This window comes from Triturus cristatus, chromosome 1_2, assembly GCF_964204655.1.
Source record: "Triturus cristatus chromosome 1_2, aTriCri1.1, whole genome shotgun sequence".
NCBI lineage: Eukaryota > Metazoa > Chordata > Amphibia > Caudata > Salamandridae > Triturus > Triturus cristatus.
Window position 1 is genome coordinate 834,418,899 of NC_140580.1, and position 26,036 is coordinate 834,444,934.

General features: G+C 44.2%; 1 protein-coding gene across 8 annotated transcripts in view; it reads left to right on the plus strand.

Annotated features, from left to right (window-relative positions):
* The window catches only part of TMEM269 (transmembrane protein 269), a 120,779-nt gene that overhangs the window by 46,505 nt on the left and 48,238 nt on the right, over nucleotides 1-26,036 (plus strand). For 7 of the 8 annotated variants that reach the window (XM_085608933.1, XM_085608937.1, XM_085608938.1 and 4 more), the window contains one exon: nucleotides 13,763-13,910. In XM_085608933.1, the coding sequence (XP_085465059.1) occupies nucleotides 13,763-13,910 (148 nt within the window). Of the gene's footprint in view, nucleotides 1-2,289; nucleotides 2,374-13,762; nucleotides 13,911-26,036 lie in introns of all 8 variants that reach the window. The other variant, XM_085608939.1, reaches the window with a different exon arrangement.

Sequence of the window (26,036 nt, forward strand, 5' to 3'; positions counted from 1 at the left end):
CAAGGATATTAATAGTGGCCTATTTAAACAGATTGGGTGACGTATTCTCGGAGATATAAGGTGAGGGTGAAGTAGACATTTTCATGGTTTATTTCATTTGTAGCCTTACATCAAATAATTGCTTCTGCAATGGTCTTTTATATAAAAAAAAAAATGATCATATGTCTTCTTGTCAGACCTGCAGACTTGGAAGTCAACCTTTAAGGTTATAATGACCTTTGTTCAATTTGTTTGCTAACTCTAAGACATTATCTTCTAAAGAGCTGTGTTGTGTCTTCCATAAGAAGTTAGTACTTAAGATAGCCCTTCTTCCCCAGGTGTTTTTTAATTAAATAGATCTTTTGTTTTGTATTTATTAATTTAGAATTTTTTTTGCCAAATTGCTTCTCAAGTGAGAAAACACCACATAATCAGAATGTATCCTTTGCCTTGCAATTCTGTTTGAGAATGACTTTCATCTAGAATAATTCACCAAAGACATTAATCCTACTAACAACCAAAAAGACTACGAAAAATATTTACATCAGGTCGATATTCTCTTGCGTCTCCTAATCCTTTGATATTTGAAGAGGACTGCCTCCTCAGGCTCTATACACCATTGCTCCAGAATAAAGGCAGCATTAACTAATTTTCAAAGACAGCTTCTGATATTTGATGTTTTTATTGTAGTGACACATACCACTTTTTTTTATTAGTTACTTTTTAGATACATCTGGCAGTTAGCCACCATGTTCTACACAGTCTGGTGCTTAAAGTCTCCAGCGCATGGTGTGTGCTTCTCCTAGTTTTTTGGGTGCTGTTAAATCAGATGCCAAACTAGATAGGAAGCGGAGAACAACTACATAAATAAATAATAATAATAATACAGAAATTTATTGAGCGCGAACAGGTACCTCTGGGGAGGTGTCCCGGCGCTAAATAAACTAGCATTGACAAGGATGGTAGGTCTGGTATTGGCTGTTGACCATTTTGGTTTTGCCAGTGCTGGTGTGTGCTTTTTAATTTTTTTAAGAAAATTCACATTGTACGATTACAAGCATTCTCTAAACGTGCATATTTTATTTTTTAGTTAAAGCTGACGGTGAATCACACTTGTTTTGCTACTGTACTTGTTCTGTAAATGTGCACGTTATGCAAGAGCAGTATGCCGTCTGTCAGTCAGCTAAGCCAGCGACTGAAGTGAACTGGCAGAGATCATTGTACAGAAATTTTAATAAGAGGAACATTAATATTGAAACACACTGGGTCATTACCATGACGCAATATAACACCCAGCTCCTTTTTATTGCACTGTTTTGCAATAGTTTCCTAAAAAAAAATGACCTTGGAGATGCCATTTTAATTGTTTTTTTCTTTTTTCTTTTAAATCCTCTTGATTTCAGTTGTCGGAGTGAGAATCTACATGGTTCTCTGTATACATTTGACTTGGGTCTTATTCACGGCAAAAATGAGTGTCTGTATAACGTAGTAGGCGGTGACAGCAGGCCTGAGTGGAGGTGTAGCCCTTGCTTCAAATACTGTTATTTGGAGATGTGTTAATTAAATTCCAAATGCAATGACTGATCTTATTCTCATGGGCAGATACTCAAATCAGCAAAAACCTCAGCCATAAATAACACGGCTAGTACATATTTCAACCACCTTAGGGTAACAGTCACACTTTATAAGTCTCCTAAATAAATATCAATCTGAGATTATGGTTAGTGTTCCGACACCTAGGGTAAATACCACAGATACGTTTTCTGATCACAACCACAGAGGCCCAGAATAAGTGATGCTATCTTCATTGTAAACCGGGCTGCAGATACGATACCGTCTCAGTTGTGTTTGTGCGAGTCGTATTGCATCACCGGCATTGCGTTGGGAGCTCCACTGGCCCTTCTTTGATGTGTCGTCTCTAAAACTTCCAAACTCATGACTAGATAATGTCTGGCACACCTTCGGCAGAGCTGATAGAGGCCGCTCCCCGACTGGACAAGGGCCTCCCTTGGCTTCAAATCAATTTATGGTTAATTCCTTTGTATTGTATTTGGAGAATTCATTGATTTGAAAATGAACGTCACTATCTAATATCAACATAAAAGACATATTTTTAAAGCATAATTACATGAGTAATTTGTTTATTGTTTTGTCAATTCCCATTGGCGCAGGACTTTTATAAAGACGTAGAGTGGACCTCTAAGAACACGAATTTTGAGTCAGCAATAGGTTCTTATGTACGCAAAAGCTGTTGTAATAGCAGAGAACTTAAATACTAATTGTGACAACGAAAAATGTATGTTTTTGAAGCCCCCAAGAGACGGCGATGCGACCTACATAAGAAAAACGTAAGCGTGAAATTCAGTTACAAGTCTTGGGGTTTTTCAAACTAAGGTACAGTATATTATCACAGAAGGATGTTAATGAGAATGTTAAACTCAAAATGCTTAGTTCAACTTTAAAACATTTCTTAACGTTGTTATTCATTTAAGTAATGTTTGTCACGTGTCCATCTCTTTAGTTTTTCAAAGTAAATGGACATCTGGCCAACATACGCAAGCAATTCTGTTTTGATATCTGATAAAAACCAACTTTCTATAAAGCGTTTTGTTTTGTAGCATGGCCAGAAATATTAAATTAAAGGCAAGCCCATACAATACACATGCAGGTCGCTGAAGGGTCTGAAAAGGCAGTTTGGGGTAAATGAGGGTGTAGTTATGGGGGTGGAGGAAGAAAAATCCTTTGTATTGGTGATTGTCGTGATGGCTCGTTGAGGGATGATTTAATGCTCCAGCATGGGATCCTCCTGAGAATATTATGCTGTATAAATCTTCTTTACAAAAAGGGACAATCCTGTACGACTTGTCAGCATTTTAATTCTGAATATTTTCAATGTAAAATGTGTGGGTCTATAGCCCTATAGGAACAGAGTCCAACTGGTGAGGAAGACGACTCCCACAGCACCCTATCTCAATGGTGTTTCCTCATTATGATTTACCCTAAAGGTCTCCGGCTCCCGGCCTGTTTTTAGGATTTTTCTTTACGTGTGCATATTTATTTCCTTCATTTGTATTTGTCCTGTCATGGAAAAGTCTTCCCTGTCCTATGTAAGTCTTTTTAGAGCTTGGTTACATTGAAGGAGGGTAATAACGTTTTACATTTCCATTCTGTGTGTAATGTCACACATTTAATCTTTTTCTCAACATCCAATAATTGAAACCCTTTCTACACACCTTGATCTGTGAGGGAATTGTTGATTGTGTTTGCTTCACAGAAAGGGATGGTGGCACGCACCTGCATGACATTGAATGGTCATGTCTGATATCTCGCCACAGACTTTACAGTGAACAGACTCCTGAAAAGGAGGGGAGACCTCCAGAAAACTGCTCGACTGGAGGTCACATCTTTTGGATCTGCCATACCCTTGGTGGGGGTAACATTTACTGCTTCCACGTGTGAACATATTTCTTCGGCACTGCCACTTTACTACTGTGTGTACTCAGGACTTCAGGTTTACTAGGTGGAAAGAGAAAAGATAGCGTTGAGCACCCTAGCTTTTAGTCACAGCTTGATTCCTAGGTTTTAGATCCCTTGCCTTGCCTTGCCTTGTAGGAGTGTCAAATCTTAAAATCATTAATGGAATCTCCATTAAGAGCAGTGACCTTGGGATGCTGGGCCAAGAAAGTACAGCTTAAATTCCAGCCCAATAACCACATGCCTCCCCCTCCCCCCTTCAAAGTGAGATGCCCAGTATACAATGGAATTATTCCCTTATGAGAGGAAACCACTATTGGTAATGGAAAACTGAAGATGTTCACTCTCATGTGAGTTTGAGTTGCCTTCCATATTTTCCCGCTGGATCATCAGGCATCTTTTGGTGAGAAGTTCGGTATGGCCTTATAGGCATTTTGAAATGCATATTTGCCTTCATCCAGGCCTTTCAATCCAGAAACTTGAAGAAGAAAGGCTCTCCCCGTCCCACCTAGGTAAGTGTGAGTTTCACAGAGACAACCTTATGTCAACTGATTCACTTTCCAAGAAGAGAATCCAGTGTTGGGAGGGATGGCAGCTGGAGCTTCTTTAGCACAAGGTGCCATGTAATTAAGGGTTTTGGCAGTTTTATTAAAACACCTTGACTATTTCTACTTGAAACGAAGGGTCTGCTCAGTTACTGGCTGTGTCTAAAATGCAAAACCCAGACTAGAGTAAAACAACAAGTCGGGTAAGCGTCAGAAGGGTATGGACAACACAAGTAGGGGGTCATGCAAAGTGTCTCGTACAGTAATACCCACCAATTGCTGCCACCAACTATAAGTCTCCATAGCCGTGTTTGAGAGGACAGCAGTCGTCCTTTCTGAGCACTTATGTCACATGGTGCACTTCTTCAGCAAAGTCTAATGTTATGCTGTATTCAAATTGACTCGAGGCACCAGTTAAATTCCATAAGCAGGAAAAATAACTAGCAAGAAATCACAAACTGGAGGCAGAAGGCACACGTGGGACATGCCAAATTGGCATTTGACCCAACACTGTCCAAAAGGAGACTTTGATTTCTTTCTCAGCAAAATGTCAATGTGGTTGGTTTTATGGTCTTGCAGTGTAAAGCATGCAATAGAGTGGAAATGTAGGCTCGAAATATAGGCACTGTTCAACCACCCTTCCGTTCGGGGACCACCGGTTGGGGAAAAGTACCATGTGTAATACCTGGTTTCCCTCATGGCTCCTGGCCTCTTTAAGTTGTATCCAGTTATCAAGCGCAATGAAAGAGGTGTGAAGCATCTAGGAGCTGAGCATCCTTAATAGACTACACTCCCTTCTGCACAGTCTGAGTTTTGTAGTCTGGACGAGTCCCACTCCCAGTCTCAGTGTGGGGATACCAAGCACTGCCGCAAAGCCGAATCCAGTCTGCCTGTCTTGGGCAAAGGCATTCCTATCATAATTGCATTTAAGCTTTTCTCACAAGGTCAAGGAAGAAAACCGTCCCGATTCCTAAGACAGTAAAATATAGCAGCCCCACAGGTCTCTCACTCAAATATGCTAACAGCAGTGGCAAAATGGCAATGTAGGGGGCAAAACCTTAGTCATATGACTGATTTGCCCTGTGCTCCAGTGATGCTTCAGTCCAGGCCAGAACTAGCATACTTGGTATCTGGGTAATCTTCAGGTTACGAAGCTTGTCCTTTTGGAGCAGTGGAACTTGATTCACCCTACGAAAATGACCAGAGATCTAAAGCATACCGAGTTATGTAAAGAAAACCACGAGCTTAACCTCAAGATGCTGATTTGAGAAGAGGTCCTGGGAGCAATCCAGAATTATGAATTGCTGTGTTCACTGGCAGGGCCAGACTGGGAACCAAAACCGGCCCTGGCAAAGTGCTCGGCAGGCCCCCACCCCTGGGAGGGGTTGGGGGTGCCGCCGAGCTCTTTGCCAGGGCCGGTTTTTGGCCGATTTCGTTACAGGGCCGATTTTGCAGATATGCTGCAAAAACGGCCCCCTGGGGCCCAAAACCGGCCCCCACCCATGCGGCGCACCGGGGAATTACCAGGTGCCCGCTACGGCCAGTCCGGCCCTGTTCACTGGATGTACTGGACATTTGCTTTCATTCGCCCATCCTGCAGGAAAATAACAAGTCTGTTTCAAGGAGGAAAAAAAAATATTTTGATAGTTTCAGCCCCTGTATCTGAAAAACATCCCCTAAAGTTCTTGGTTTTTGTGGCGGTCTTTCAATGGCAAAAGAAGGGTGCATCTTCCAGTGTGGGAAAAGCGAGAGCATAGACCAAGTAGAGTCAAGCAGATGGCTACCATCTTTAGAGGGGGTCTGTATCATACAGTTTAACCCATTTGAGTTTGAAACCTAGAAAGAACCCAGTGGTCAAACAATGCTACCCGTCATGGTGCATTCTGTCATTGACTATGGTTTAAACTGTAGTCCACACGACAGTGACATAGGAGCATTATGAAACTTACTCTCAGGAGTGGTATTTGGTCAACCCTTTGAAATAGGTATTACACAACCAGTTGTGGCGTCTGCTTTAGGGGCCGATTGAGGAATGGCAGTTCACAAAATAATGGGAATGGGCCTTTGTAAGCAGCATATTCTGGGGTCCCCCCACGAGTGGCACAGGAGCATTCCATTTGGAAACTGCATTATACAGTATACAATTATGTTTATTCTGGGGTCCTCATGAGAGCAGAAGAGGAGAACCACATAGGATTGGGCATAATACAAGCAGCAGAAGTATATACCGTTAAGGTCTACCCAGGAGCTTCAGAGGAACAACCTTTGGAAATGGGTATCAAGCACCCAGTCAATGGACTCGGGTTTCAACTGAGGAGCAGAAGCTGAATAACCCCTTGGAATCCGTGTAATGCAGATCTCTGTAGATTATGCTCTGGGTTCTTCCTGGTTATGGCAGAGGAACAGCAGATAGGAATCGGAATTTTAGAACCAGTTGCAGCATATGATTTGGTGGCTCTGTGTATGAATGGCATAAATACAACCCATTGGAAAGTAAATGCGAATTATTCTATCCTCTTTATGCTAATAAACATGCTTACCAGCTTTAACGTCTGCTCTGAGTCCATCCAAAAGCGACAGAAACAACCTATAGAAATCTGCAGTCATCTAACAGCTATAGTCTTTTCTCCTGGTGCCTACCAAGATGTGGCCCAGAAACAACTGAGAACAGGCCAGTGCTTCATTTGTAAAGAAAAAGTGCCGGGGCTCTGTCAAGAGGCCGCTTCGATCATCCCATTTCTCTTGTTAGTGCTGCCTAACACAGAACAAACCAACCCTACAAGTAGTGAAAGTGTGCAGCGTAATAGCCAGAGGTGCTGTCTACGGAGCTGGGGAACCAGGTTCAAGTCTCGGCTTCAGCTCAACAACTTGTGAATCTGGGCCAATCACTTAATCTCCCTGTGCCTCCCAGAAATTGATGCGTCCTTAACTGGTGCTCAAGCGCCTGTGTTGATGATTAAGCTCTGGTGCTGAGCACTGGAAACCACCGGCTCAAATTAAGCACTGGAACATTCTTCATACAACTAATGTGTGCCCCAGAGGGTCTACACAGGAGCTTAAAGGAGCAGTCAGTATGAATGACATTATAGCTTCAGCTGTATTACATGTTGCGGCCGGTGGTGTGTCGTGTAGCAGAGGAGCATCCTTTTGGAATGTGAATTCTACAACCACCCTTAGGATATTCCTCGAATGGCCCAGCCAAGGGCATCAAGCAAATATTCAGAGTTAATTTTTTTAAAGCAACTAGTTTTGTGGCAATAGGTGTCATTGGCTATGAAAAAATGGATTGCTGGAACCAATTCCTTTTAATCATCTTAGCCATAAAATGAAGCTTACCGGTATCAGCAGGGAAGTCGGCCCATGTCTGTGAAGATACTGCGCTGTCTCTCCCACCCTCTGAGCTGGTGCACTTTAGAAGGGCTTGCACCTTTCAATCTCTCTTGCACCACCGTGCAAGGGCGTGTTCATGTGTTCTAGCACAGGTTTTGTACTGGCAGGGTTACGCTGCCGACTTTGGTGCTGGAAACCAGAGTTCGAGCCTCGAGGTCGCGTCCACATCCTGTTATTCTGGGCAAATCACTTAATCTCCCCGTGCCTGAATGTGTAATGTAAATACGGTGCTCGTGTAAAGCGCTCCAGTACCTTCGAGTAGAGTTCGCGCTATATAAAATATGCAAAAAAAAAACACTATTCCAAGACATTCTTAAAAACGTTTCCAAGTTTGTGTGCTCTACAGTACAGGACACGTGAAGTTTAAAGAAAAAAAAAACACTTTTGAACGTTCTACCTGCCTCAAGGAGATATAGATTTTTTGGGTGCAAAACCCGGTCTACCATATTTTGTAGAAGAAACTGTCAGGAGCCACAGGTTGTTGCATGGGAACGCCCAGTTATCACCCATGTTACACCGCCTTGATGCAAAGTAGAATATAGTGATCCTTTCTATTACTCTAGGCCTTCTTTCCAGCACTCTTGGCAAGTTTGTGTCACTTTTCTGATGCAAACCTAGCACAGAGTATTAGTATTTCTGCGCTAGTTGTGATGTCCAGGTGCACTCAACAAGAACTAACTGAACTTTAATGGATCCGAACCACTAAACGCAGTCCAAAAGCACATATCGTGAATTAGCCCCCTTCTGGCTGACTTTTGCACGCCAGTCACTTAAACGTCTATTCAAACCCGTAGCATGCTGTACTGCTTGGATTCTGATTTTAATTTGTCTTCGGCGGTAGGAATCGCACGCGTTCAAATGTGCATCTCGCATTTCCGCACTCCAAGACCTAACTCACGTTTGTAGAGAAATGTGGAGCACTTGAACGCTACAGCATTAAAACCGAGGCAAGCATAGCTGGTGCAGGGCCTCTTAGATTGAACTACACGTGTTGTTTCTGCCGTTGAACCGGCAGTGTGCTTAGGTCAGGGGACCCATGATTGCACGTTTTTACATTGAAAATGATTAGGTTAAAAAAAAAAGCTGCAAGTGTTTTGGTAGTATTATTGTGGCCGTCTCTGCTTGGCTATGGAATACCAATGTACAGCACATTAATCTGCCGAGGAGACCCATGCTGGATACCTATTGTTTAAGGTAAGTAGTGTTTTCTTGGGAAGATTTCATAACTGGTGCCGTTGAAAGCAAAGCCCCTTCAGCAGCCTCTCCCTTTTATGCACACATTTTAGGTTTGACATATCAAGTAGGCTTAAAAATAAATAAATGGCAAGTGCAGACAACCTCTTCAATTACTATCTAGTCTTAAAAGTCTCCAATTTTTAGATTATCATCATGCAAGGGAATGCATTTGACCAGCTATCTGGGTCCCCTTAAAAGCGTGTTGTCTTAATGTTCTGTACTCGAAAAGCACTGCCGCTTGGCAGTTTTGTCATTGTGATAGCAGAAACTTTCTTTAGTTCTCGTCATAGACAGTTTAACCTGTAAAAAGCCTTCAAAGGTTATTGGGGTTACAGTGAAACTTGTCTTTTTTTTAATTCGGAGCTTAGCGATGTCACATGCGGAGTTTTAAAGACTCTACTATCTGCCATTTCCAGCTGTCTTTACAGCCATTAGCAACTGCAGATTTTTACAGATTGCCCTTTTTGATGGTTTTGAAAAAGTATGGTTTTTGAAGTCTGTTTTTGTTGGTCGCTGGTTTGCTTACAGGGCCTCTTAAAACTGAGTGATTTGCTCTCTTAAACGTTTTTCTTTAATTCTATGACTCTAATGCGCCCTAGTGGCTATACTCGGATATGTCGCAAACCTAAGAAAATATCCCTGCGCTCTGTTCAATCATACTGATGATCCGAAAGGCTACCTCCGCATACTTAGTTCCTCTGTGCGGTCAGGATGACATCAAGTTGTTGCACATTTAGAAAACTGATCCTGAGAACAAATAAAAAAGCGCGAGCAAGTTCTTTTTGTGCTGTCTCCGCCGAAATGATGTCCCCCTAGGAATGGTAATGGAGGCTTCCATTTGCTCTGGCGGAACGTCGGGCCATTTTAAAGAAGTTAAGTAGGTTTTCGGCCTTTCATCTTGTGAATCCCATCGAGGTGGCCCTGCCAATCGTCCATCATTGGGCCCTTTAATTAATACTGCTATCGAATAACGAAACCTCTTTCCCAGACCTAAAACCAAGAAGAATGCCTTGAAGTCGAAGACTTTCTTGACAGAGCAAAAGAGATCACTTTTCAGCAGTTTCGGAAACTTAATTTTTATTATCACCACAAAGGAATATGCCGTTAATATGTTTGTCAACCATCACCCGCATAATGCGAGTAGAAATATTAAGGGAGGCCTCTGCTGAACACGATTATTGATTCAGTATTTTATTTCGAATCGTTTATTTCATTTCTAAATTGCGTTCACAAAATCATATCATTAAAAAACAATTGAAAGTGCATTGTCTTCTTTTCTCCAGTCTCACCACCTTCGACTGGCCCCGAAAAATAAGACTGACACATTTCTGAGCATTATATCATCTTATGTCACCAGCGCTAAAGTAACTAATATTTTGTGCTGACTGGGAATAGCCAAATCGCCCCACAACACCAATAGCATCAGCCGCCACAAGAATTCCAGAGGGTTGACCCTTAACTACCCCCAATACGCCTCCATCTAATGGCATTGCTACAGTTTAAGCTATATTGTTCCATTCACTCTGCAGGCGCCGCCCTGATTTCGTGTACCCGACCTCTTAGATGTGTTCTAAGCTAAGTCTAAAGCTAGCCTTATTCACCACATCTTGTGGGCGTATTAACACCTCTTGCCAGTCCTGCCCAAATATTCCCACAACTTTATCCAGTTTGCCCTTTTTAAATGTATGTGAAGTGTTATTCATGCATGTTTTTAATGAACGCTTTCGACTTCTTTTCTCGCACACGGAGATTATTTTCTAGGGCATGTGATGTGATATGTTGCCTCCACTTCCAAAGTACCTCCTAAATGCATTACAAACTTGGAGGGTTTTTTTAAAAGTGACTTAGTGCTTTCATATTTACACTGATCTGCGAGACAAAGGGCATGTACCTAGACCCCCACAAGTCTCCCAACCTTGTTATAATTAGGTCACATTTTTTGACTCTTGATAGACCCATTCATCCATTCACAACTGTCCCTGAATTTACTGTTTATTTCCACCCTTTCTTTCTAGACTCCCTTCCATGCTTTCATCACTACCACTGTTGGTGAGGGTAAAGGCATCCCCCACGTTATCACTATAAAAGTAATGCCTAAACATTCTGCTACGTATGTTGTATCTATCCGTTCTCTGGGAAGGTTTATCAAACAACCAGGCACATTAGTTCACTACTGCCAAATGTGCAGCCAGGTACTAGTTGTGTACTTTCCGAGGCGATTTATATCCTTTATGTAGGGTAATCAGTAGAATTGTGGAACTCTGCACAACCGCTCAGAACCTATAGGAACTACCTTAGGATATCATTTAGGGTTGTAAAAAAATATGAAATCTCTCAAGCAACTAAAGAGGGTAGTATGCATAAGAAACTTGGGAGCCCAACCTAGTGCTGCTCTTCCCAGTTGGGACAGGAGAAATATATTTAAATATGCACCCGGTCAAGCTGTAGCTTTGGTACTTTTATAGAAGATCCTAACATCCCTGGTCACAACCCCCCAAAGTATCACAATCCTGATGCTGTCTTAAATTGTGACGCAATAGCATCCAGGGGTTACCAATCACAGATTGGGCAAAGGTCTGACTGTTTATATGAAAACTGGAGAAACTGTCATATGTGGAAAGGCCCAACTATTCTGTTTATAGTTTCTCTAGGATTTGGTATGCAGAGCAGAAACATCTCTATACAGAAGAGGCATGTCTTCTAAATCTGAGCACCATTTCATCCCCTGCATTGATTCATTTTTGCGTGCCCAATATGAAAGCGGCTCAATTACTAAGGCATGCAGTATTGAGAAAAAAGGGCCGTAGGTCTTGTGCCTCTTAATTCAATAGACCTAGAAATTCTAGCTATTGGGGAGTTGTAGAGCAGTTGAATCGAGCCTAACATCTTGGACCCATTCCCCCCTTTTGTTTCTTCTTTTTCTTGAAATTGCAAACGTGAAGGTTTTCTCTGTATTGTCATTGATTTCATCATGCAACTCTCCCATGTCAAGAGGAATGTAATCTCCTGAGGTGTATCCTTGTGGCTCTATGTGACATGAAACCTTATTGATCCTGTATGGGATCACCACCTCTGTCATTTTCGTAAATGGTTCTAGAAGAAGTCCTTTTGGACCCAGCATTTTTCCAGATTTGTAATTCAAATAGTGCAGCATCTGCCCCATGCACTCTGATATCCATGTCTAACTGATATCTGTCTATTGGCTGTGTTCTATTGTAGGCAAATCTTTTACAAAATTCATATTATCTTTATCAGAAGAAATCACTGCCTTTGCAGATGCGCACACCGAAAGACGGGCAATGATTTCTTTGGCCCGTACACGGGTGCAGATGATAATTTGATTACACTTCTTATGCGGGAATTGAGTACCATATCGTACTGATAAATTGGGAATTCGCTATACATCCTCTATACATATGGTTCAACTGGCTACTACGAGAACGAGACTACGGAATTAAGCCCCGAGGAAGTGGTAGGGTGACAGCCAATGACGTAACACATGTTGGCTGGCAGAAGAATCCAAATTCAGTTAAAACTGAGAAGATTGAAGAACATAAAGATCCTGGGATGACTTTTATTTGTGTTTATATAAGATTGCTTGTGCTAAGAGACCTGTTTTCAGTCAACTTTTTTTGTTTGTTGGCCCTAGTAAAATGGATTTGAGGCGGGTTAAACTTTTCTCTAAAGGCGCTAGCTCCGAAGCTATTCTGTGGGCTTTCATGGTTTTCATACATGCATTTGTCAACACCCTAATACCGTACTTATACTTCGGTCTGCCATTGAATCATTTTGGTTTTTAAACAAAAAAAGCATATTTATAGATCATTTAGGGACTATTTGCATAATAAAATGAGTCTCATACGAGATGAATAAATACTTCTTGTTAATGTCTTATGTTAAAGTGCAGTTGAGAAATGGCAGATGGTGTCATGTGGCTATAAGCAAGTATGTGTTGGGAGGGGTCCCTGACTGATGTCCCAATGCTAAAATATATATATACATATATTTGCCTTTCCTCATGACGTGTGGTAATTTTGAAACAACAACTTTGCTCTGGAAAATTTGGAATTTTAATGTTAAAGCAAGCTTTTTAAGCTAAGTTTTACTTTCCCAACTCTTGCCCTAATTCTTTTTTAGATCACAAGACAAGGCGGAATGACTGCCTCTATGGAGGAAAACAGCAATATTTTTCAGTTCCACCTGGATGATATGATGCACAGAACAGTATGCGATTAACTGTATTTCAGTTACTGCACTACACCTACATTTGAGCCATTTATATATATGTATCGTCATGGGGGACTCAGATATTTGGGAAAATGTCATGTCCCTTTTGTTTTGACAGATATAGGTCACTGAATATGAATGATGGTAAAAGAAAAATCAAACGTGATTTTTGTTTGATCATTTTCACCTTTCATCGTATTAACTTTAACAGCTGCTGAAGCTTCTGTGGGAAATTACAAAAGTTACCCTCTGGGGTTACACATTACTTTGTGTAGGGTACATGAGTTGTGGATAACAGCAATTAAACCCAGCTGACCTGACTAGAGAGGTTTAATTTAGCAGCTAAGTGCAAGTAAAATGACCTTGTCTATGGAGGCATTAGATATTATATTTGGGAGGAAACATTTTAAGTCTCACTGGCTTTCAATAAATAATTCCTGTTTCTACGGGCCAGTGAAGGCATATGTGTTCTGCTAGTATAAACCAATATGAATAATCGTTGGCAATAGCCCCTTGTTAGAGATTTATATACCGTGTCTAAATTTGATCAAGGATATGTTGAATTTATGACCCTCTGCACTCACCATAGATAAGCCATTGAAGGAAGGGGCATAGCACTATATGAACGGTGCACGAAATAAAGAAACCAGAAATAAAACATTAGCATTTAGTATTGTTAAAATGTACACGGTTAGTGTATCATCGGCTGAAACTCGGTTCTCAAGAAAACTATAGAGAAGACCAGTGAAAGGTTTCTCAAACCCCACCTGTGTAAGAGATTCAGTTTCCCTAGCCAGACCTTTGGTGCTCTTTTGCCTAAAACCTGCGGGGTACTAGTTTCTATTCTTGCCCTAAATTTAAGGACGTTCTTACTACTTTCTTGTTATAACTACTTTTTGTCTGGTCTTTAGGCCTGTTCCAAAGCACCAAGAAGCTGTTCCTGAGTGAGCAGCTAGGATATACCGAGATCGCTGATTTTGCCCGTAAGAATGCTGCCAACGCCTTATCCCTGGCTAATATGGTTGCGGGCCTTTCATCGATTCTATGCAGTTTAAATGGGTGAGTGCAAATGATGGTAGCTATGAAGATCCGTGAGACAACATAATGAGAAAATAAAAAGTTTTAGTATGACACGGATATAATTAGATAAAATATTAATTTGTTTCTTACTGTAGGAAACTGAAGCCGTTCGAAATTTTTATTTTGATGAAGGAATGTTTCATTTCCCTTAACATAGCGTAAAAAGGATGTTCTGGCTTTGAATTTCCTTATCACCCCTTACTGTTGAAAACTTTGAACCGATTGTTTTAGCTTTCATTCTTCTTTTGCTGCTGTTCACGACGATTATGTGATATGAGAATCGGCATAATAGATCAGCAGAGCTGGTATCCTTACTAGCTTTAATCAGACCGTCTTGCATAACCTTTCTAAATGCATCAGCTTATAGTATTCCTATAGGAAAGCATAGGCAACCCTAAGTTTGTATTGTAATTTGCTATAGGGCACTAATATAAATGGTAGGACATTTAAGTACCCTACAAAGAAGACATGCATATAGTAATTTTATCTCCTTTCTTACATATTATTGTAGAAGTGGTACAGGTGTGGTAGGTCAACCACAGTATATCAAGACAGTGGTCACAGGCACACCTGCATGTCAAGCTTTTGGCAGTGTCACATTTGTCAAAGAAAAGGTTGTCTCATAGTACCTCATTCAATTGTAACAGCCGGCGTACCCCACTCCAGTGAACGTGAGGCCATGTCCAGCTATTGTCATACTTACTTGTCTGCATTCCCATTTTACTTTAGCACATATTGCTCGATTTGGGCACATGATTTTCAAACCATGTTTAACCATTTTCATGTTTCTGTGATAGATTGCAGCCGTGCCCGTGCAGGTAAGAGCGGCAGGGCCGTTTTTTGGGGGAGGGGGGTGGGGGGGGGGGGGAGGAGGATTCGACAGATGACTACGAGGGAAAATGAAATAATTTTCCCTCGTTGTCGTCCATCGAAATCTGCCCCTCCGCTCTTACCTGCTTGGGCTGCGGCTGATTGATTGTGGTCATTATATACAGTTCTGAAGCCATTGGTCATATAGTATTGATGCAGGAACTTTGACATTTTATTTGTGACAAAAAGATATTCCTGAAAGTTCACTTCTAGAGCAATCGATGATAATGCCATTCTGTAATAGTGTAAATGTTCCAGATCTCAACCTATAGCAAGCAGTATGAGATTGTTGGTTGTGTATGAGTGTCAACGAATGAAGGAGCCAGAATCATCACGGCAAAGTAGGCATGTGGCCTCCTAATAACATCTAGATTAATTGCCCTTCTATAATTACCTTGTGATGCGGCTTTAGGAGCATGGTAACCACAGATGTCCTGCTACCATCCTAGTTTTCGCATTGAAGGGGCTCTATACTAAATATTTGTATGGTGGTCTCTAGCAAGAAAATTGCTCAGTGGACCTCACTCGTTAGGTGAAATCTCTCTGCATGTCAGCTATTTTTTATAAGGAATAAACGAAAGTATTATGGAGCCTGTGCATTTTCCCAACCCATGTCTCCTTCCAAAGCATGGCCTGGAATTATATGAAGAAAACTTTATATATTGGAATTTGATTATTAGTGTAAAGATACAGTAATTTAGAAAAGACCAATTTTTCAGAAAAAACGCTCTTCAACCAGAGAAAGTGGCAGCATAATCCACAGTTCCACTTGATTCTCTATTTTCTCCAGTGATGGGGCATAAATGTCTCTCAGTACCACCTCTTTGTCATGGTTGACCTTAATCCTTAGGCATCTGTCGGACCCAGTGCACCAATACAATGAATATTGAAATGGATGGAATATGCTACTTACCAGTATGCATCTGTTCTTGGCATGTAGAGCTGCAGAGTTGTACACTTAGCATAGATCGCCATCTGGTGTTGGGCCCGGATGTTTGCAGTTTGTTTTTCTTCTTGGACAGTCTTTGGAAGTCACGAGTTTGGTGACTCCTCCTTCGGTCCGTACTGCGCATGGGCTTCGGCTCCATCCTCAGATTGTTTTTCGCCAACAGGGAAATGATGGAGCTTGGTAATCACAGTGAGAAACCCATGTGTGTAGTATCTAAATAAGATGTACTGGAACGGATACAGGTAGCCGGGGAGGCGGGTGGGCGTGTACAACTCTGCAGCTCTACATGCCAAGAACAGATGCATACTGGTAAGTAGCATATTCCGTTCGAGGCATATGAGCTGCAGATTGTACACTTAGCATAGATTATATAGCAGTACCCAACCTTAGCGGCGACCACCGGTATCCGTTGCAGTGGTTTGAAATAGTGTCTTTAGTACAGCCTGGCCCACTCTAGCTTGCTGCTTGGAATGAACATCTACACAGTAATGTTTTGTGAAGGTGTGCGGTGTAGACCATGTGGCTGCTTTGCAGATGTCATCTAAGGGTATATTCCCTAGAAAGGCCATATAAGCCCCTAACTTTCTTGTAGAATGGGCTTTAGGCGGAACAGATAATGTTCTTTTTGCCTTTTGATAGCAAATCTGTATGCATTTTACAATCCACCTAGCTATCCCTGATTTAGAAATGGGGTTGCCTTTATGTGGTGGAGAGAAGGAGACGAACAATTGTTTAGTCTTCCTGAAGGGTTGCGTTCTTTGTATGTAGTATAGCAAGGCCCTTTTTACATCGAGTGTGTGTAAGGCCCTTTCTGCAACAGATTGAGGTTGCGAGAAGAAGACAGGTAATTCCACCGATTGATTGAGATGGAAGGGGGACATGACCTTGGGCAGGAACTTCGGATTTGTGCGAAGTATGACTTTGCTGTGATGTATTTGTATGAAGGGTTCCTGTATAGTGAACGCTTGTATTTCACCAACCCTTCTAAGGGAAGTGATAGCTACGAGAAAAGCTGTTTTCCAGGTGAGAAACTGTAGCTCGCATTTATGCATTGGTTCGAAGGGCGGACCCATTAGTCGTGTAAGAACTAAATTTAGATTCCATACAGGGGAAGGTGGTGCCCTGGGAGGAATTACTCGTTTAAGGCCTTCCATGAAGGCTTTAATAGCGGGCACTCTGAAGAGTGATAAATGCTGTCTGTTTTGTAGATAAGCAGCGATCGCTGCTAGGTGTAGGCGTATGGATGAATATGCCAGGTTACACCTGTGAAGATGGAGCAGATAGCATATGATGTGCTGTATGGATGCATCTAAAGGGTTGATTGTATTGTTACGGCAGTAAATAACAAATCTTTTCCACTTTGCGGCATAACATGCTCTAGTGGTAGGACGTCTGGCTTCCATGATGATGTTCATGCAATCAGGGGGAAGGTTAAGGTATCCGAATTCTAAGATTTCAGGAGCCAGATCGCCAGGTTGAGCTGAGCTGGGTCAGGGTGCCTGATTTCTCCATGGTTCTGGGTTAGGAGGCATGGGGATAGGTGCAGTTTTTGATGTGGTACCACTGATAGTTGTAGTAGCGTGGTGTACCACGGCTGCCTGGCCCACGTCGGAGCTACCAGAATGAGTGTGAGGGAGTGCTGTTGTAGCTTCCTGACCACTAATGGAATTAGTGGGAGAGGTGGAAAGGCGTATGCAAATCTGCCTGACCAGTTCATCCATATCGCATTGCCCTTGGACAATGGGTGTGGGTATCTGGCGGCGAAGCTTGGGCATTTTTTGTTTTCGTGGGTGGCGAAGAGGTCTATCTGAGGATGCCCCCACTGTTGGAAGAATGGCTGAAGAACTTGTGGATGCAGTTCCCATTCGTGTAGTTGTTGCGTTTGTCTGCTGAGCAGATCTGCCATGGTGTTTTGTACGCCTGGGACGTGTTGTGCCAGGAGAAAGATGTTTTGGGGAATTGCCCATCTCCATATGCTCTGGGCTAAGCGGGAGAGCTGGGGAGAGTGTGTCCCCCCCTGTTTTTGGATATAATACATTGCAGTCATGTTGTCTGTGCGAATGAGGACTGCTTTGCCCGAAATCTGTTTTTGGAAAGATTTTAGGGCTAGAAAGATCGCCAAGAGCTCCAGATGGTTGATGTGGAGCGATTTTTGCTGTGGGGTCCATAGACCTTGCATTGTGAGGTGTAGGAGGTGCGCTCCCCAGCCGGAGAGCGATGCGTCCGCTGTTAGAATCACCTGAGGAACCGGGTCCAGGAACGGCTGCCCTTTGGAAAGGTTTGTGGTGTTCCACCACTGCAGAGTGTGATGTGTGCGGCCGTCCACCAACACCAGATCCGTCAGCTGACCCTGGGCCTGGTTCCACTGTTGTGCTAGGCACTCTTGAAGTGGACGCATGTGGAGTCTTGCATGGGGCACTATAAAGATGCAAGACGCCATCATTCCTATGAGCTTCATGAACACTCTTGCTGGAAGAGAGTGTTGGGGAAGGAATGTTTTGCGTAAGGCTTGAATGCTTGTAATTCTGGCTGAGTTTGGATAGGCAATACCTTTGGAGGTGTCTATAGTGGCCCCGAGATATTGCTTTGTGTGAGATGGTATGAGGTGGGACTTTTGGTAGTTCACCGTGAAGCCTAGCTGGTGGAGCAGTTGGATGGTGCTGTTTGTATGCTGCACGCATTGGTGGTAAGATGCGGCTTTTATCAGCCAGTCGTCTAAGTAAGGGAAGACGTGAATGTGTTGACGTCTGAGGTGTGCTGCTACTACCGCTAGGCATTTGGTAAACACCCGTGGTGCGGTGGTGACCCCGAAGGGGAGAACCGTGAATTGGTAATGTTGCCCGTCCACCACGAACCTGAGGTATTTCCTGTGAGAGGGGTGTATTGGAATGTGAAAGTATGCGTCTTTCAGATCCAAGGTTGTGAGAAAGTCTCCCTGACAGAGGAGCGGGAGGACTTGTTGTAGGGTGACCATATGAAAATGGTCTGAATGTATGTAGGTATTTAGAGGCCGGAGGTCCAGAATGGGCCTGAGGGTCCCGTCTTTCTTTGGTATTAAGAAATATAGGGAGTAAACCCCTAGATTTTGCTGATTGATGGGGACCTGCTCTATAGCGTGTTTTTGAAGGAGGGAGAGTACCTCCTGTTTGAGCAGTGTGGAATGTTCTTGAGACATTGGACGGTGCCTTGGTGGGATATTGGGTGGGGTAGATGTTAGCTCGAGACAGTACCCTGACCGAATGATTTGGGTCACCCATTTGTCCGATGTTATGGACTCCCATGCGTGGATAAAGTTTTGTAGTCTGCCCCCGACCGGAGTGGAATGGTCTGGGGGGAGCGGAGGGAAGTCATTGTGTGGGCGGGGTGGCAGAACGGGTGTTGTTAGTTTTGCCCCTGCCCTTATTGTTGTTGCCTCTGTAACCACCCCTTTGGTTGCCCTTTGAAAAGGTATTTTGAGGAGGGGATTTGTAGGAGGTAGAGGTGCTATCGGTGGAGAAGCCTCTGCCTGTGCCACGAAAGGAGGAGCGTCGAAAGGAACGTTTAGAGGCTTGTGTTTGGAGTGCCCCCATAGACTTTGCTGTGTCTGTGTCCTTTTTCATCTTTTCCAACGCTTCGTCTACCTTGGGCCCAAAGAGAGTTTGTTGGTCAAAGGGGTGATTGAGTATGGACGCCTGGACTTCAGGCTTAAACCCTGAGATCCTGAGCCAGGCATGGCGACGAAGCAGGACACTGGTATTTATGGCTCTAGAAGCAGTGTCGGCTGCATCGAGGGCACACTTAATGGAGGTGTTTGTAATGAGTTTACCCTCCTGTATTAGCTCATGAGCCCTACGCTTGTGTTTCTCGGGAAGGTGCTGCATAAGAGCCTCAAGTTCGTCGTAGTGTGCTCTGTCATAGCGCGCAAGTAGCGCTTGTGTGTTTGCAATGCGCCACATGTTTGCAGCTTGAGAGGCGGTGCGCTTGCCAGACGCGTCTAGGAGTTTGGATTCCTTGTCTGGCGGTGGGGCTTCTCCTGAGGACTGGGAGTTAGCCCGCTTTCTAGCTGTAGAGACAACTAGGGAATCTAAGGGAGCAGGGCCCTTAATGTATGCAGGGTCTGTGGGTGCCGCCTTATACTTTTTCTCTATTCTAGGGTTTAGTACCCTGGCCCTGACAGGGTCTTTGAACACCTCTGCGGCATGCTTGGTGACACCCTTAAGCATGGGTAAAATAGAAGTGGATTTGTCCTGTATGTCAAATGTATCCAGTAAGAAGTCGTCTTCCACTGGTTCAGTGTGCATGTCCACCCCATGGTAGTGTGCTGCTCTCTGCACTAAATGATGGAACCCTAAGGAGTCCTCTGGAGGAGACGGCCTGGATGGGTATAGGTCGTCCTGAGGTATATCGGGTACATCAGGGTTATTGTAATCCTCCCATGGGTCTGGGGTCCCCGGTGGAGTGGGATCCATTGGGGCGTCCGCCGGGTAATTGTCCGGGTCCCCGTCATCCGGATCTGGGGACTGGGTCGGAGAGTAGTGAGGTAAAGGTGGCGGAGACCTGGGAGGGGGAGGGGGTGGAGGAGGGAGGGGAGGCGGTAGTGGGGAGGGCACTCTGAGGGGAGAAGTAGCAGAGTCCTTCCGTTTGGGTGGTGGAGGAGGAGCCGGAGTATCAAGGCGTCTTTTCTTGATAATTAAAGTCAATAGTCCAGTCTTTGGATCTTTGGACAGAGTCTTTTGTAAAGGGTCTGGTGTAAACAGAGCCAATGGCGCCGAATCGTCCGTCGGCACCGGTGATTTCGGAACCGAGGGCTTCAATGGTTTGTGTGCGCCATGCTTTTTTTGGGGCCTCCAGTTTTTTCGGCGTCGAAGGAGTTTTCAGCGTCGGTGCCGACAGATTTGTGTTTGGTCGGCACCGAGAGTCCAGGCTTCGGCACCGGTGGCTTCGGAGTCGAGCTGGATATTGCTTTCTTCGGTGCCGGATGCTGTTTTTCGGCACCGGGCGTCGGCTGGCTCGATCCCGAGCTGCCGTGAGACTTTGGAGGCTTCGACACCGGGCCCGAAGGTGGGGTGATAGAAGCTTTGGTCTTGGTTTTGCCCAGGCCGACAGGCGAGGGAGTAACCTGAGTCTCTTTGGTTTTGGGCGCGGGGGTGGGAGGGGGCACAGTACTCACGACCCGCTGCGCCGGTGTGATGTCCTCCACGTCGGAGTCGTCGGCCTCGGAAGCGCTGACGAAGTCTTCTTCCTGCTCGGTGTGTGTTTGCCCCGAAGCTTCGGCACCGTCTCCGAAGATGTCCGGTGGAGCTGCAGACAATGAGTGCGCCATGGTGCGTCGAGCTTTTCGATCCCGGATGGTTTTCTTCGATCGAAAAGACTTACAGGCGGGGCAGTCTCTGGCCTCGTGTTCTGGAGAGAGGCAAAGGTTACACACCTGATGGAGGTCGGTGTGGGGAAATTTAGACCCTCATTTTGGGCACTTTTTGAACGGAGTCCTTTCCATCGGCCGGGACCGGAGTCGAGGAGGGCCCGAAGGCCGGTGCCGATGTACGGGATGGAGAAAAGTGCCGCTTCGAGAGATGAAGATGATGATGAAGAAACTCGAAGAAACGAGGATTTTCCGTCGAGGCTGGAACCGTAGAAGTTCGAAGCCGGAGCACGAAGTATCACATCCGAGCCCGATGGCGGAAAAAAACAATCTGAGGATGGAGCCGAAGCCCATGCGCAGTACGGACCGAAGGAGGAGTCACCAAACTCGTGACTTCCAAAGACTGTCCAAGAAGAAAAACAAACTGCAAACATCCGGGCCCAACACCAGATGGCGATCTATGCTAAGTGTACAATCTGCAGCTCATATGCCTCGAACATTCTATTTCTACCTTTTACGTGGCATTGGCAAGAGGGAAAACATGGACTTATCCCAAGTTGATGTTTATGCATGAGAAAGCAGAACTTGCATTCCACAATTCTAGGTGGCAAGTTGAGTGCAGAGGCTTTGGCAAAGAATAGAATGGCATTAGCATGTAGTGATACCCTTCAAGCTGCGATGGAGATATCTTTGTGGGAGTGAAATTTCCTAAGCTTGCAAGCCAGGGGCTCCACACCTAGCACAAAAAGGAAGAGGGAGATAGTGAAGATATAAGTGACTCACACCCCTGTCGATCAGGAAAGACAATGATATGCATCCATTTATGTGGAGTTTGCCTTTTGGTTTGGTATACACAGCTGTACTAGTCAAGTCACAAAACTAACGAGGCCCACTCAATTTAAAGTAGTCGTGAGAAATGGCCATTACAATGTGTCAAAGGCCTCTGTGTCCAAGAACACAGAGACTGCCTACAGCTCCAAAGTGATCTGATGCGTAATACTAAATCCTCAAATTGTGAGAAAGGGCAAACCCTGTCAGGTCTGGGAGCACCAGTTTAGCTATGATAGGCGTAGCTCTGTTAATTTTCACACCGCCAGTACTTTATTGTCTAGCTTTAACAACTCCTATCTGTATGCCTGACATAGCTTCTCGTCTTTATCAGGTTTCAACAGTGCCTTTGGTATGGACGCTCTCGTGGACTCATGAAGATGACCAATATCAAGGGCCTCATAATACACCTGCAGTAGGTGTAAAGCCAATACATCCTGATATTTCTTATAAAATTCAGTAGTTGAGCTGTCAGAACTAAGTTACTTGCTGTCTACAAAACGTTCAAGTTATGAATATTAAGTACTTCACACAGCGTAAGTACACAACGTTGCTTAGACAAGAATATCCCTCCAGTACAGACCTTGTAGATCTTCTAAATTAATCCAGTATTGGAACTTTCATAAATATGCATGCTTGAATCCTCTCCCGTTGTCGAGATGGGAGTCTCCCAGTACCTTTAGCAAGCAATGTAATGATAAGCATAGACTAGAAAAGGCCTCAGCTCCTTAGTTTAGTAACCTAGCATAGTCATTTTTCTAAAAAGAGACCAAACGTAAGCTTTAACCAATTAGGTTGTATCACCGTCTAGAACCCACCCGTGAGACACTCAAGTCCCTCAGATTCTGTTACTGCACGTCGAGTTAAAGAGTCTCCATTGAGCTAAGCTCAGGTTTCCTGTTCCAGACAATTATTCAGTGAAGTTTCAGATATAACTAGTATCTATTAATACATCTGTGTATTTGTTTCTTGCTAAAATCTTATTTACCATGTCAAAAAAAGCAAATAAGAGGTTGTGCTACCTGTGGTAAAAAGAGGCTCTACACAGATGACCCTCATCAGGGCTGTATCTCCTGTCTATACCCATCACATCAAGCTACAGACTGCAAGGTGTGTTGTACCTTCTCTGCTGAAACTCTTAAGGACTTTGAGGGGAGGCTACTTTAATGGCTCCAAAAACTTAAAGCAAGAAAGGAGCCCCTGTCAGACACTGAAAGTGAGGACTCGTCATCTTCTTCCAGAAAGTCTTAAACGAGAGAGAGGGACTCTTCCCATCCTCATTCCTCTCTAGAGCATCTAAAAAATGCCCTGAAAAATCCTGTCATGGTTGTTTCTCAGAACGTTCTCATGAGGCAAAAGAGTCTTCTCGCAATCCACAGTAAAAGCAATCTTCAAAAACGACTTCAGACACTCCTTCTCCTTCACCTCCACCACATATCACACACACCTCCCAAAAACTGTCTTCGGCTCTGTCGATGGAAATATTGTTGACAAGTGCCTCACCCTTGACGAGGAAAGAGTCCCCCATGCTGTTGACGACGAAGACACCCACTACCATTACTTCACTCTCGCTACATTCTCAACTGCATAATTTCTCTCAAGGACGACCTTATTGTCGACGAGCCACTCACCTAATTCGTTGACGCCTAATATAGTAATTTCCATGAAGGTGCCACCTGCAACAGCACTCCCATTGATGAAGACACCACTCACGATGGAGACATCACCATTGACAAAGACATCACCAATACAAAGGATAAGCTTTCTGAGATGACAACCCGATCGATGGCCTTGTTGACGAGGCAGATATCAGAAAATACAAAAAAAACTCCTCCTCACTCTTGCTTCTCCCAGTTAAGTGTCTCAATTATTACCCATGCATCTATTGGATCAAGATGACTGAAGAGGGTCGCGTTGGCGTGGCATGCAGCCCTTTCGAATTGCATATCAGGTGTCAACCAGAGGGCAATGGGGAGGAGTATTATGAACAAACTTATTATGCTTCTGCAGAGCACTACTATCAAGAGTATCCAAAAGAAATGGTCTCTCTACCTTTGGTAGTGATTATTGCTGGTGCTTCTCTCCATCAGCGCATCCCACCAGACCTACAACTCCACCATCAACAACGCCACCTAGGCCGGCTTCACCATCACTGACTACCACCACTATTGTCTGTGCCAAATCAGCTTACCCCGCAAACTGCTCTTCTTGAAGATCCCACATCGTTCGTCAGAAGATGACTGGGAAGAGGGTGAGCTACCGATCACTAATACCGAATGGAACGATTACATGATAACCACTTCCCTCATCTCCAACGCCGCCTCCTCCAGAGAATATTGGAGGATTTCATCACAACCTGCTCGAGAGAGAGCTCAAAAAGGTTCGAATTCCCAGAGCCTACAAAGCAAACGTATTGTTTTCGATATGACTTTAAGGAACCGTTCCGTAAATCTACCATGGCTATGCCTAATATCGATTATATTTGGGAGGAAGGCATTAAGGTCATGAAGCCCCCAGCTTTGGTGGCGGCACTCTTACTGCACCTTGACACACAATACAAGGCTCCTAAAGATGCTCCTGCATGTCTTACTGGACACCCTAAACCGGATTCTGTTGTCTGCCAAGCCACTCAGTGCCGATCCAAGAACCCTTCTGCACCTATCTCAGCGCTTCCAGATAAAGAGGGTAGGTGGCTTGACAATTTGGGAACGTTTTTCTTCAATGCCAGCTGTAACGGTCAGAGCAGCCAACTCTTTAGCACTTCTTGGAAGGTATGACAAGCCAAGAAGGTTTTTCATGGAGGTGAGTGCACATCCTGTGAGGTAATTTGATTGCACCCTGGATATTAGCAGGTGCTGCAGTGCCCAGGCGTCACGGTTGGCTTGAGGCTACATTTTTCCGACCGGAGGTTCAGACAAAAATCTTAGACCTTCCTTATGATGGAGAAGCCCTCTTTAGTAAACACATAGATGAGGCCCTCCAGGCTATTAAGTCTTACACAGACACAGCAAAGTTTTTGGGGACCTTACAATTTAGGAAAGTGCCTTTTAGTGGCTCAAGTGGAAGAGGATAACCTTCATATAGGGGGGGGTGGGGGGGGGGGGGGCTACCAACAATTTCATTACCCCCTATACTCCTCACCTGCCAATATTTTCCCCAATACCAGCAGAGGAACCCACCACAATCCTCATGTCAGACCCTTTCAGAATGGAAAATCAGGACGTCAGGGAAAGGACACCGGCCAACATCAATGATGCACCTCAGGCTCCAGCTACTTCCTTGAATCCTGCCTTCTGCCATGGCGGCAGACTTGCCAACTTCTTTCATTGATGATGGGAAATTACCAACGATCAGTGGGTTCTAGATCTAATCCAATTCGACTGCACATTGGAATTCCTCCAAAGACCGCACCAACTCAGCCTCAACCTTCCATCCACAAGTATCTTCCACTTCTCAAATTGCATATAAAATACATGCAAAAAAGGGGAGCTATAGAGAGAGTTCCTATGGTCCACAGAGGGAAAGATTTCTACTCCTGTTTCTTAATCCACAAGAAGTCAAGGCAGTGGCAACTGATTTTAGGACTCGGGAACCTTAACTTCTTCGTCAGGAAGCAATCATTCCGCATGGTTACACTGCAGGAGGTGCTGCAGCTCTTGAACCAGGGGGACTTTATGGCAACTTTCGACCTCCAAGATGCCTATTTTCACATACCCCTCTATCCAAAACACAGGAAATTTCTACGGTTTACGGTATCTGGAAGCCACTACCAGTTCAAGATGCTCCCCTTTAGCCTCAGATCCGCTACTTGTATCTTCACAAAGTACTTCGCACCTGTAGCAGCTTATCGCAGACAACACCGCCATCAAGTCTTTCCCCATCTAGACAACTGGTTGGTCTAGGCGCCTTCCAAACGCACCTCACGTGCTTCCACAATAGCCTGCATGAAGGTCTTCAAACTGCTAGAGCTCATGTTTAATCTAGAGACATCCAATCCTCATCAGTCACAGACCATGAAATTTTAAGGGGACACGCTGGACACAACATTCTCCAAAACGTAGCCTACACAGGAGAGATAATGACGCTGCCACAGTCGATCCAAAGAAAAGGTTTCTTA